The 14,609-nt window shown below is 37.3% G+C and overlaps 1 protein-coding gene across 1 annotated transcript in view; it reads right to left on the bottom strand.

Annotated features, from left to right (window-relative positions):
• LOC127411680 (kinase non-catalytic C-lobe domain-containing protein 1-like) overlaps positions 1-14,609 on the bottom strand; it is a 63,053-nt gene that overhangs the window by 15,046 nt on the left and 33,398 nt on the right. The window contains 13 exon segments of the mRNA XM_051647392.1: positions 972-1,109; positions 1,168-1,334; positions 2,683-2,716; positions 3,053-3,136; positions 4,217-4,256; positions 4,287-4,579; positions 8,085-8,326; positions 11,635-11,745; positions 11,986-12,100; positions 13,328-13,394; positions 13,550-13,965; positions 14,167-14,359; positions 14,518-14,608. Of these exon segments, the coding sequence (XP_051503352.1) occupies positions 972-1,109; positions 1,168-1,334; positions 2,683-2,716; positions 3,053-3,136; positions 4,217-4,256; positions 4,287-4,579; positions 8,085-8,326; positions 11,635-11,745; positions 11,986-12,100; positions 13,328-13,394; positions 13,550-13,965; positions 14,167-14,359; positions 14,518-14,608 (1,991 nt within the window).

The raw sequence follows: 14,609 nt of genomic DNA, 5'->3' as shown, positions 1-14,609 counted from the left end.
GCGGATCCTGGCATAGGCTATATAGGCAGGCGCCTAGTGCGCCAACGCTCTCTGGGGCGGCACGACAGGGTACCTGCCAGGCCGTCACTGCACAGAGCTTGCAAAATCGTGATGGGAGAAAGGTACCCCAAACTGTGCCACCCAGCCCCCGCACAGAGCTCGCAAGATCTTGATGGGAGATAGGTGCCCCGACAGGCTACTCAGCTTTAAAGTCTCTATATGGTTAGGATTATGGATGTTCATAATGTATTCTTACATTATGAACAAACATAAGATAACCATGATAAACATTAGGCCTATAGGTGGGCTACACAATGACACAGGATCTACTTAGTGGTCTTGCAATAATTAGTATCAACCATGTGATTGCTGGGCAGATATGACGAAGTCATTGACGATTTTACATCAATGAAATCTAGGAGGGGAGGGTTAAATTTTAAACAATTATTTTACCAAATATCTTGTAGCTCTTGTGTGTTCTTGTGTGTTGTATCCAGTTGTTCCTGTATACTCTCGTCTGGCCATATTTCCAGTAAACACTGCCCCTATGCCGTAGACCAAAGTGATCCCTTTGCCCAGTCACATCATTGTCGTCATGTTTCGAGTTCCGTGCTTGGTCACGGTTAGCAATCACACTAGATGCCTACCATGCCTGAGCCAACTAAACCGTGCCCAAGCCCACCTCTTCAAGTGGGCCAAGGCACGGTTCAGCATACTGTGCCAGGGCAAGGCATGGAGCGATCACACTAGTCAAACGAACTGGACTTTGGGGGTCAAACGTGCTCGGGCATGGTACAGATTGCCTAGTGCGAGTACACCCTGAGAATAGGCCTACTATGTTGCAGGCAGTGACAGAGATGATTATTTTCGACTTTAATGTGATTTTATCATTTGAAGATCTATGTATTGTGCTATTTAGGCTCATAGCTCACTGTGCACTTTATTCCGTGCTATCTGAGATTGTGTTTGAAGAGATGTTTCCAGATTTCTCTGTCACTCCACGAGCTCTAGAGTTTAGAAAGTGAACTGGATGACAATCCTGAAATATTACTACATTAATAAAACATAATGAGAGATGAACAGACATGCTTGTAAAACAGCATGTGGAGCTTCAATGCCCTTTGACTAATGATGGCTTTACAAACAAGACCTGCATGAAATCAGGACAATGATAATGTGTCTCCCTCTAGAGCTGAATCAAAGAATGACAACACAGAAGAAAAAGAGGAAAAACAAAGAGGGTGATCATGAAGAGCTGCTGCGATGGAGATCGCTTTCTCTTTAAGCGCAGCTGTCTGTGGCTCCACCACACATGACACACGCCACTGGAAGTTCTGAACACACACACACACATCACATACAGTATATCATAAGATACATGATATGTTATGTTGGGTAGTAACTAACTAAAAGTAACCATGCTTCTTACTTTTCTAGAACTGAGATTTATTCTATGAGTAGCTATGTAGCATGACAAAATGCCACTTTGTGCACACTGTTTTACTGTTGTGTAGTAATCAAATAATCAAACATGCTTCTCTCTCTCAAATAGAGTTGGGAAGTCCAATTCATTTCAATGAATCATTTAGTTCAGACGGTTCAAAAACAGTTCACAAAATGATTTACTTATGCAAGTGTTTTAATGAAATATTTAGTTTAATGCTGTTGTTTATTGCTATGTTTTTGACATTTTTAAGTTTTATTAATTGTATTTAGTGTGAATTTATCTGTTTAAAGCTTACATTTATAAGCGTATTACTGTCGTTCTTATGTCTAATTGATTCTGATTTTATTTTATATATATATGTATATTAATATCAGGTGTATATATACACCGATCAGCCACAACATTAAAACCATCTGCCTAATATTGTGTAGCTCCCCCTCGTGCCGCCAAAACAGCGCCAACCCGCGTCTCAGAATAGCATTCTGAGATGTTATTCTTCTCACTACAATTGTACAGAGTGGTTATCTGAGTTACCGTAGACTTTGTCAGTTTGAATCAGTCTGGCCATTCTCTGTTGACCTCTCTCATCAACAAGGTGTTACCGTCCACAGAACTGCCGCTCACTGGATGTTTTTTGCTTTTGGCACCATTCGGAGTAAATTCTAGAGACTGATGTGTGTGAAAATCCCAGAAATACTCAAACCAGCCCATATGGCACCAACAATCATCCATGTGATTATCCAATCAGCCAATCGTGTGGCAGCAGTGCAGTGCATAAAATCATGCAGATACAGTTCAGGAGCTTCAGTTAATGTTCACATCAACCATCAGAATGGGTAAAAAATGTGATTTGGACTGTGGCACGATTGTTGATGCCAGATGGGCTGATGTGAGTATTTCTGTTAGAGAATAAGAGCTTTCATTTGATTTATGACCATTTAGGTGCTATGTGAAGGACATTTATTTTCATATAAATATTTCTACCCAATTACCTCTAGGAGGCGCTAATTTTTGAATATGTTAAGGCCTTATTTTGTTATTTTAAGTAGCATAAATGCAAACACACTACAGTATTCCGTCTAAATGAGCAGTTCAATAGTAAAAAAAATGAAAGAAAACATGAAAGATGAAAGGAAAGTTTCCAGTGTGTGTAGAAGGCAAGATCTGGAGCTAAAGTCCACAGATAGACCGTCTTCGATCCAGAACTGTATTAAATACAATGTGCGCTGGCACACTTTGCTGCTGTCTGATGAGGGATCTTCACTGGTTCTGCAGTTATAGAATTACAGGATTTAATTGCATTTCATTCAAATGTGATGTCTGTTTTCAGACACTCCCCCATCTGCCATTGGTCTGGAAAAAAGGTAGTCCCGCCCCAAATGCACCCAATTGGTTGAGCCTGAAGTTGACATATAAGACCGCTCAAACAAACAGATTAATGATTTGAAAGCACCACAGAGTCACAGTGTTTACACTCCTTAGGAAGTCAAACTATCAATGGATTACTTACAGCTGACTCGGGATATGAGAAAGTATTTGAACATCCAAATGACACACATCGCCTCTATCTATCCTGTCACAAAGTAAGTAATGTGGTATTTGTACCTCAGTGTGCTGAGTTCTTCAGGGGTGCAAAAGTAGCGATACTTGTAGAAGAATTGCTGAATACATCCATCAGAGTGAGTGTTCCTGTTAATGGCACAAAAGACATGTGATGAGGGTAACAGTACTAGTGAGGCACTGCAGGATCTTCAGAGTGCTGCAGGTCCAGAGGTGCAGTTCATCAATGCCAAGGTCATGGGATCAATTTCCAGGAAGCTCACACAGTGATAAATGTACACCTTGAATAAACTATAAGTTGCTTTATATCAGGATCAGAAATTAAGGGAGGAGGTAAGATGGTAAGATGACATCATAATAGCTTGTGATGTAAAATAATGAGATCTTTATAATGACAGAGCAGGCTGCATATATGAAAATACACAGATATATTAGTTCACACTTTAAATATAACTTTTAAAATGTATATGTCAGAATTTTCAAAGCTCTGATTGTTTTTGCAGAGTGCATGAATGTAATGTAATGGTGATTGAGAGATATGCATGGATAGGCACGGGCTTTTTAATAAATAAACAAAATATTGACATGAATTAAATTGTGAATTATTTATACATCAAGGGAGTATTTGTTGTACTGCCTTTTATTATAGTAAATATAACAGCAATGAGAATCTAATGAGAGTCATTATTGACAATAATGAGAATTAAAAATAAATTAAAAATTAAAATGTCCATATGCATTACAGTAATGAGAATTTTGGGGTAAATGTGTTTAATTGTCATGGAAATGTTGTCACAATGCCAAAAATATATTACTGATCCTAAAAATTGGTTTTATTTTATTTATACAAAATATAATTAATTAATTAATTAATTAATTGGATTAATCTAAAAAAAAAAAAAAAAAAGTCATATTACACCTAAAAATACTAATAAATACCTAAAAATAACTAATTAATTAATTAAATACATAAATTATTTATTTATTTTTTAAGTGTAATATGACTTTGGTATGTTTTTTGTGAGATTCATCCAACTATGAGGCATTATTACTAGTTTTCATGATTTATTTTGGTAATGTTTTTGCTACCATATATTTCACAGCTCACTTATAAAGCTTATAATTATGTTATTAGCATCAGCCATATGGAAGGTTTGTATTCAAACTGCAGCTGTACACAGACATTATTCAGGCATGTATGAAGCCCACCTGTGATTTGTCCTCAAGAGTGGGTGATTCACTGTGACTGCTGAGTGTCTGAGCGTACTTCACCATGTCCGATCTGAAGCAGAGTTCTCCGTACAGAGCCAGGGCCCAGGTGGGGTCGTGCAGGGGTCGTGCAGGGGTCGCTGTGGGTCGGTGCAGACATAGAGAGTCCGGTCAGACATCAGGGATTCAGAATCATCCATGTCCGCTTCAGAGCAGTCAGGAGTGAGTTGACAGCCTCCTGTCTCCTCCAGCTCAGTGCTGCTCCACAGGAGTTCAGCTCCACACACACACACACACACACACACACACATACACACACACTCACTCATCAGCGCCCCCTTCAAGAGCTGCACTGCACTGTGACTCCATCAGGACCAAAGACACAAGATCACTCACCTCTAACAGAGAGACAGCTGTTGAGGTAATGGGTGAATATCAAGACATTGTTCAGGTCATGTTTTAACCAAAATTCAAAGGAAATATCTATATTTTGCATTAAGAATATATTTGTCTGTCTGTCTGACTGTCTGTCTGTATGTCTATAGTTTGGTCTGTCTGTCTGTCTATCGTTCGGTCTCTCTGTCTCTCTCTCTGTCTGTCTATCATTCGGTCTCTCTGTCTCTCTGTCTGTCTATATGTCTATCGTTCGGTCTGTCTGTCTGTCTGACTGTCTGTCTGTATGTCTATCGTTCGGTCTGTCTGTCTGTCTGACTGTCTGTCTGTATGTCTATCGTTCGGTCTGTCTGTATGTCTATCGTTCGGTCTGTCTGTCTGTCTATCGTTCGGTCTCTCTGTCTCTCTCTCTGTCTGTCTATCGTTCGGTCTCTCTGTCTCTCTGTCTGTCTATATGTCTATCGTTCGGTCTGTCTGTCTGTCTGACTGTCTGTCTGTATGTCTATCGTTCGGTCTGTCTGTCTGTCTGACTGTCTGTCTGTATGTCTATCGTTCGGTCTGTCTGTATGTCTATCGTTCGGTCTGTCTGTCTGTCTATCGTTCGGTCTCTCTGTCTCTCTGTCTGTCTGTCTGACTGTCTGAATATATGTCTATCGTTCGGTCTCTCTCTCTATGTCTATCGTTCGGTCTGTCTGTCTGTCTATTGTTCGGTCTCTCTGTCTCTCTGTCTGTCTGTCTGACTGTCTGAATATATGTCTATCATTTGGTCTCTCTGTCTCTCTCTCTCTATGTCTTTCGTTCGGTCTGTCTGTCTGTCTATCGTTCGGTCTCTCTGTCTCTCTGTCTGTCTATATGTCTATCGTTCGGTCTGTCTGTCTGTCTGTCTGACTGTCTGTCTGTATGTCTATTGTTCGGTCTGTCTGTCTGTCTTTCGTTCGGTCTCTCTGTCTCTCTGTCTGTCTGTCTGACTGTCTGAATATATGTCTATCGTTCGGTCTCTCTCTCTCTATGTCTATCGTTCGGTCTGTCTGTCTGTCTATCGTTCGGTCTCTCTGTCTCTCTGTCTGTCTATATGTCTATCGTTCGGTCTGTCTGTCTGTCTGTCTGACTGTCTGTCTGTATGTCTATTGTTTGGTCTCTCTGTCTCTCTGTCTCTCTGTCTGTATGTCTGTATGTCTATCGTTCGGGCTGTCTGTCTGTCTAACGTTCGGTCTATCTGTCTGTCTGTCTGTCTGTCTGTATGTCTATCGTTTGGTCTGTCTGTCTGTCTATCGTTCGGTCTCTCTGTCTCTCTGTCTGTATGTCTATCGTTCGATCTGTCTGTCTGTCTGTCTGTCTGTCTGTCTGTCGTTCGGTCTGTCTGTATGTCTATTGTTCGGTCTCTCTGTCTGTATGTCTGTATGTCTATCGTTCGATCTGTCTGTCTGTCTGTCTGTCTATCGTTCGGTCTGTCTGTATGTCTATTGTTCGGTCTCTCTGTCTGTATGTCTGTATGTCTATCGTTCGGTCTGTCTGTCTGTCTATCGTTCGGTCTCTCTGTCTGTATGTCTATCGTTCGATCTGTCTGTCTGTCTGTCTGTCTGTCTATCGTTCAGTCTGTCTGTCTGTCTATCGTTCAGTCTGTCTGTATGTCTGTATGTCTATCGTTCGGTCTGTCTGTCTATCATTCTATCTATCTATCTATCTATCTATCTATCTATCTATCTATCTATCTATCTATCTATCTATCTATCTATCTATCTGTCTGTCTGTCTGTCTATCTATCTATCTATATATCTGTCTGTCTGTCTATCTATCTATCTATCTATGTATCTGTCTGTCTGTCTGTCTGTCTGTCTGTATCTCTGTCTGTCTGTCTGTCTCAACCCTTAACACTTTATCCTAAACAGACAGAATGGCGAGTGGAAGGTGACAGAAGGTGATGAAAATTCTCGTCCTTTTCATTGGTCTCCTGGCAACTCATTCACAATAACAACCACAAAGAGCTCTGTGTGTGCATGTGTGTGTGTGTGTGTGTGTGTGTTTTTCTGGCAGCATTCAAAACGGGTGGTTGTAGACCATTTTGACTGGGGGGCCAGGGTGGCTTGTAAGGGAGCAACTTTATTATACCTTAAGTGTCCCCTGTACACAAATAAAAAATAATTTGCTGTTTTAATATTTGTGGACATGCAGTTCTGTAGAGACAACCAAAGATTCACCAAATTTTAGTAAAATTTTAACATTTTAATTTTAAAATATATAAACAAACAGGCTCATGACAAATGTTTCAATAAGCAGGGGCTGAGCTAGGGGGTGGCCAGGGGTCATGGGCCGATGCCTGGCCACCCCATTTGGCCACCCCACTTGCAATTGCCATTTTGGTAATTTTTTGCCTTGAACACAATTTAGTTTTTTAGATGTGGAACTGTCTCTGTACAACCGCAACACACAGGAGATTTAACATGTGCGCACACCAAGGTCACCAGGTGTCACTGTATTCACTCCCCTCCGTTTTTGTATCCACTCGCCTCCGCTTTCCTGCAATGATGATACGAAAACGCTGCCTGAAAATTTCTGTGCCACCACAGACTGATGGCCCCTGTCCGGTCACCCCTGTGAAAAACTCCCGGCTCCCTCCCTGTCAATAAGTCAGTACATCCTAACATTCTGGTTTTGCCCACAAACTTTAAGCCATGTTGCCATGCTGTTCTTTAGAATGACTAATGCAGTAACATTTTTTGGGTAAAATGAATGGTAGGCTTCATCAAGATTTCAGGTTAGAATTTAATCAGTAGACTATAATCAGCATGTACAGGTCTTGTAAATGGTCACCATTTCCTTTAAGATTCTTTGAATAATTTTTAAGCACATTTTTAAATTCACTAGTTCATTTTAAATGGTCCAGTGTAACAAGTGAATTTTTAAATGCATGTATTTATCTTAATTACTATGAGTTTAAAAAAGTTGCATGCATCATAAGTGACCAATAAGGCTTTAATGTGTTTTTTTGAATCATGTTAATCATGCACATTCCTTATTAAGCGTGCTTGGTGTGTGCCTCTTATCAGCGAATGCCACAGAACCGCCCCTCAAACTTACGAAACTCTAAATAAAAGATCTCTAGTGAATCACAGAGGGCTAATCACACTTCAACAGACAAATAGAGGTGTTAAAGTTGACATGAAACATCATTTAACCCATTATTAGTAACATATTTCCAAATGAAACAAGATATTACAAGTAGCCTAAAACAATGACTAAATATCTGTTTGTGTACTGGTTTAAATTCACCAGTGGCCTGCGCAGTCAGACAAGTTGTTTCAAGTTATGACATTTTGATGAAAGATTACAAAGTCAAACGTGATTTCTATGCAATAATGTGCACTGATGTATCACTCACAATAAGACCAGGAACATGCATTAAGAAAGTAAATAGAGTCAGTTTTGATTTCATGTTGATGGTAGCGACTCATCAGCAAAAACAGGGGCATCCTACCTTTGCTGAAATACGTGGGGTTCCTCTAATCTCACTTCCTGTGTCTCTCCTCTCCAAAACACAGTCTTGGTGTCAAACTCAGTCCTCTTTAGCTCAAGTTTGTCTACTGTCTCTCTGTTTTTGAAAAAGTCAAATTTGATTAGTTCTGTCTTTAAATCATACTGTTTGTTTTCCTCTGCCGTTGGTGGATCTAAACGCTGAGAGGAGCAGAGCTTTGCATTGTGGTCAAGATGACCATTTGACTAGATGACCAGAACATTAAACAGCTCAAAACAAACAGCACAATGCAGTCCAAACACTCAGACCACAAACAAATTCAAATTTATTATTTTTATATTTTATGCCTTTTTCCTCCCAATTTGGAATGCCCAATTCCCACTACTTAGTAGGTCCTCGTGCTGGCGCGGTTTCTCACCTCAATCCAGGTGGCGGAGGACAAGTCTCAGTTGCCTCCGCTTCTGAGACCGTCAATCCGTGCATCTTATCACGTGACTCGCTGTGCATGACATCGCGGAGACTCACAGCATGTGGAGGCTCATGCTACTCTCTGTGATTCACGCACTACTTACCACACGCCCCATTGAGAGCGAGAACCCCTAATCACGACCACGAGGAGGTTACCCCATGTGACTCTACCCTCCCTAGCAACCGGGCCAATTTGGTTGCTTAGGAGACCTGGCTGGAGTCACTCAGCACACCCTGGATTCGAACTCATGACTCCAGGGGTGATAGTCAGCATCAATACTCAATAAAACATTCTTAATCAGTATTTTTGTCTTGTTTTCCAGTAAAAATATATAAACATCCTTAAAACAAGATACATGAAGTGATATTTTTCAATATAGTAGACATGATACTCTGTTTATAATATAAAGATAACAGAATTAGGGAGAAATGCAGTATGCTTCAAACAACAAAACATTATTTGGAAATCGGGTAAGAAAATAATAATAATAATCATTGCAAAAAATAATTTCTTTTTAAGTGTTTTTGTCATTTTCCTGTAAAATTATCTAAACTTCTTAAGCCGAGATTTATTTACTTTTCAAGGAAAATGGGATAAGATATTAAGTCTTGTTTTAAGATAAATCTGACAAAATTTTAGACTTAAAACAAGGAAAAAAATCTGCCAATGGGGTAAGCAAAATAAACTTGTTTTCCCTTTTAATTAAGTTTATTTTCCTTACCCCATTGGCAAACAGTTTTGTTGTTGTTGTTTGTTTTATGCATACATCTCATTAAATCTGATTAGATTTCTCTCAAAACAAAACTTAAAATCTTATGCCAGTTTGCTTGTCAATTAAATAAATCATGTTTTATGAAGGTTTAGATCATTTTACTGGAAAACAAGACAAAAATACTTGTCCTGTAAATATTATTATTTTTATTTTTTTTTGCAGTGAATAATAATAAATGTATTTATTTAGCACCTTTTAGCAATTTAGCACAAAGTGCTTCACTTAATTCAAGATGTTTATTTTTTAGCTTATTTTTTCACTTAAACTTCTCTGAAAACAAGTCAATATCCTTGAAAAAAAATAAAAATATATCTTGTCTTAAGGATTAGATATGTTTACTAGAAAAGACAAAATAACTGATTAAGAAAACGATTTACACACAGAAAGCATGAACACAGCAAAAATAATTTTCTTACGGAGTATTTTATCTGATTTTCCATTAAAAATATCTAAACATTCTTAAAAATAGACACATTTACTTGAGAAGCAAAATTACATAAGATATCATCTTGTCTTCAGAACTTTTTACAAAAGTTATTCCCATTGGCTTTTTCTTGTTTGAAGCATGAACTCCACTATATTTTATTAGATTTCTCTGAAATCTTGCATCATTCTGCGTATCAAGTTTTTTTTATTTATTTTATTTGTTTTACGGATGTTTAGATATTTTCCACACTGCAAAAAATGATTTTCAAGACAAGTATTTTTGTCTTGTTTTCTAGTACAAATATCGAAGCATTCTTAAAACGTGATTTATTTACTTGATAAGCAAATTGGCACCGTGGCACAAGGAAGGAACCAAGATGCAGAGAAACAATTAAAGCAGTTTATTGACAAAGTCATTAAAACTATTTTTATTTTTTTTCAACTGAGACTTTTATCTAAGGTCTTTACCTTTCCTGTCTTTTAAGGATTTTGAAAAGGTTATCCATGCTTTTATTTTTGCTCACCTGGATTATTGCAGTTCCCTCTATATAGGAATTAACAACACTTCCCTTGCAAGACTGCAAATGGTCCAGAATGCTGATAGGGGCCCGTAAGCGTGACCATATTACTCCTATTCTATGCTCTCTTCACTGGCAGCCAGTTCCATTTAGAATTGATTATAAAATACTTTTTTCTCTAATAAATCCCTAAATGAACTAGCGCCTCCCTACCTTGCTGACCTGTTGCATGTCTGATCAGAAGCTCTTGATAGTCCCTAGGACTAAACTGAAGATGAGGGACGACCGCACTTTTGCGGTAGCTGCCCCTAAACTGTGGAACAGTTTACCTATTTACTGTATATTAGATCAGCATCAACAATACATGATTTTAAAACTAAGTTGAAAACATATTTTTTCACCTTGGCTTTTAATCAGTCCTAGAGGTTGTGCTTTGTATTTCTGTATTATTTGTGTGTTCTATGTGTATTATATTGCTATTTTTACCCTTTTGTATTGTACAGCACTTTAGTTAACATCTGTTGTTTTAATATGTGCTTTATAAATACATTTGATATGAAACAGAGAGGCAGTTCAACAACTGAAGAATATAAGTCCAAAAGGCTGCAGTGATGAAGAGGAGGATGAAGAGTGATCTGTGCGAGGAAGGGCTTTGATGGATGGAAACTATTATTTATTTTGTTAGTAGGCTTTGTTTTTTTTGTGTGTGTTTATATATATATATATATATATATATATATATATATATATATATATATATATATATATATATATATATATATATATATATATATATATATATATTGTATTGCTTGATTCAAATAATATTTGCATTTAAAAATAAAAAGTTATGAATTAGCACTGTTAAATATCCATCTAAAATGTTTATACTGAATATTATCTCCACCACAAACCCAAATTAGTCAGGGGGCCCTAAAATAGTTCTGTGCCTGGGGCCCAAAACTTGGTGCTACACCCCTGTTAGCAAAATAAACTTAATTCAAGACATATTCAATGAAAAAAACTGAAAGGCCTTTTTATCTTACACAATTGTGCTTCTCAAGTATATTTACATGTAATAAGGATGTTTAGATATTTTTTTCTGAAAAACGAAAAAAACATGTTGATTTTGGATTGATTGATTGATTGGAGTGGTGGTGGCATAGTGGGCTAAAGCACATAACTGGTAATCAGAAGGCTGCTGGTTCAATCCCCACAGCCACCACCATTGTGTCCTTGAGTAAGGCACTTAACTCCAGGTTGCTCCGGGGGGATTGTCCCTGTAATAAGTGCACTGCGAGGAATGGATAAAAGCGTCTGCCAAATGCATAAATGTAAATGCAATGAGGTCTGATGGGTGGCACTCACTGGAGACGACTCAAGAGTCTCTTCAAGTATTGGTCTCATGTTAAAATTCAAAGCCACATGATGTTTTCCAGTTTGAGCCATAGACTTACATTGGAGGAACTTGAGACATATCTAGAGACCAGAATATCACAGAGACTTGAGGGTGAACTCTTATGGCTTTGACCTAGAAATCCCTAGCAACCACCCATAACACCATAGCAACCACATTTCAGTGTGCTACAAACACATAGGACAATTTAGCATTGTGGTGGTGACTTTTGTATGGGCAAACACTACTCACATTTTAAGATCAAGTGAATTAAGAGATATCCTCAAATGGAGAAGGGTTACATTTTCAGGATTTGTAGTTACATGTTGGTTAATAAGACAGTGTAGATCACACAGCAGTTTCTGCTCCCAGTACAGGTCGCAGAACTTTTCTGTTATCACTCGACAGAAGGTCTCAAATGGGAGAAGAAGATGTATTCTCCTAGGAACAGACAAATCATAAGTGCAAGATAAAGTCATATTTAACACAGTTTGCTCTTGTCTTCCAGTTACAAAAAGATTCTAAAGGTAAAGGAGAAAATATATTGCCCACTTATACATACATTTCATGGTTTATTTCAATAGATCTCATATCTGTATAATTGGTGGAAGTAATGAATATAAAATTAATTTAGAAATCAACTGATGCGTGGTCAGAGGTGTGCATATACTGTATATCAACACCTTTGAATGTGGCTCAACCAGCAACTATTTGTTTAATAAGAACAGTTAAAAACCATAAATCAAAATTCCAGTTCCTTTCCTCTTGAAACTTATTTCAAACTTTGCAGTGTAAATTAAATAAAACTAAACAAAAAGCTAAATGAAAACAAAACACAAAACAAAAACAATAATCAAAACAAAAACAAAACAACAAAAAAAGAAACAAAAAAACAAAACAAAAAAACGATACGAAAAACAAAAGATGCAACAAAAAAAAAAGAACCAAAAATAACTAAAAAATAATGACCAAATGAAATGAAAACAAAAATGAAAAACAGAAAATGAAACAAAAAATAAAACTACAAAACAAAAACAAAACAATACGAAAAAACAAGATGAAACAAAATGGAAACAAAAATCTAAACAAAATAAAAAAAAGTAACAAAAATAAATAAATAAAAACAAAATAAAAAAAATAAAACAAAAATAAACAAGACAAAAACAACAAAAAACTATATAAAAATCAAGACAAAACATGATGAAACAAAAACCAAACCAAAAAACGAAAACCAAAAATATTAAAAAAAAATGAAACAAAACAAACAAGAAAACCAAACCTAAAAACAAACAAAACTAAATACTTAAAAAATAAATAAATAAATAAGCAAAAAACTAAACAAAATTAACAAAAAAATGTAACAAAACAATTAAACATCAAAACCAAACCAAAAAAACTGAAACGAAATAAATAAAAAAATAAACAACAAAACCAAAAAAAGCCCCAACAACAGCAACAGCAACAAAAAAACAATAAAAAAAATAATAAAAAAATACGAAAAATGAAACAAAAAGTGATAAAAAAAATTAAATAAAAATTCAACAAAACAAAAAATTAAACAACAAAACCAAACCAAATATATATATATATATATAAACTAAACAAAGAAACTAAAACAAAACAAAACAAAACAAAACAACAATGATACCGAAACAAAACAAAAACAAAAGATAGTTACCCATAGCCAGATCTTCAACTCATTTCTCCAGGTATCCATCAAAGGCAAACTCCTCTATGACAGGGAATCTCTCACATGTTCTGGACAGGGTCATTCAGAGAGTGAGGTGCAAATTGAGCTCTCATATTTGCCTTTTGACTTCCCCTCTCAAGGGTCGTGGGCTCAGGGGACATTGCAGAGTCATCTATACAGGTAACATGATGTGTTACCTCTCTGATACTTATTATTGTCATCTGATATTCCAGACGATGGTAGTTTGATAAGTTTCTTGTTTAGTGGTTTTGTATTTATGAGATCCAGATCCGTGATTGGTCGAAGCGCTGAGATCTGTACAGGAAGTAGGGTGAGATGGCCTGTCTGAGGGTCCTGCTGTAACAGGAAGTTGTTAAATATGCCATTAGCACGTGACAAGGTGGGAAAATCTAGATGGGCGTCAAGTTCAAATTTGCTTGTTTGGGGAGTGATCAGAGGCGGAGAAGAATTAACAAGAGTCTTGCAACTGGATGATGAAGAATAGCGTCCAAACACAGACAAATCTTCACCAAAGTCTCTCTCTTCCTGTTGTTCTGACTCTTGCACAATAGTTTCAGCTGTGATGTCCTCAATAGTTTGTCTACTTGAAATCCTTGGAAATAAATAACAAGGTGAAAAAACTAGAAAAGAGTTTCAATTATAAGGAAAACTTGTAAATAAAGGCCCAGATACATATCAATAGATGTTAAGCACTCAAAACACTCATCTGTAAACTGGCCTGAAATGGTCACCAAGTGTTTACTGCTAATTTTGAAAAGACCATTAAACAGAACAAGACAAGATAAAGACCAACCACTCAGATCCAGGATCAGTTGGGGTGTTTTCATGTAGCAGCTCATCTTGAGTCAGTATTATGGGGCTGAAGTGTGTCGCAAGAGAGCTGAAGGCCTCAGGCAGGTTGATGTTGGCGGAGGACACGGGGTAAATATGAGGAACCAGACCAGCTACAGGGGCAAACCTGCCCTCACTGGCCAACGGGATAAAACCTGAGAGAAAAACCTCACAATCAAACAAACCTGCAGATTAATACCAAACAAACATACAGTAAAGTCCATAAAGATTCAGGGGAACATTCATGTTTGAAGAATCAGAACCAGGATTATTAAACCTTAATGTTAAAAGAGAGTCTGTGATTCGCTCGCACCTGTCTTATCTTCTCCCAAGTGTGGATCAGGTGGACTTTCGGCACACTCAGGAGAAGACGGTTCCTCTGTAGCTCTATTTCCATCGAATGCC

This window comes from Myxocyprinus asiaticus, chromosome 21 (assembly GCF_019703515.2).
Source record: "Myxocyprinus asiaticus isolate MX2 ecotype Aquarium Trade chromosome 21, UBuf_Myxa_2, whole genome shotgun sequence".
NCBI lineage: Eukaryota > Metazoa > Chordata > Actinopteri > Cypriniformes > Catostomidae > Myxocyprinus > Myxocyprinus asiaticus.
This window is presented reverse-complemented; position numbering and strand designations above follow the sequence as displayed.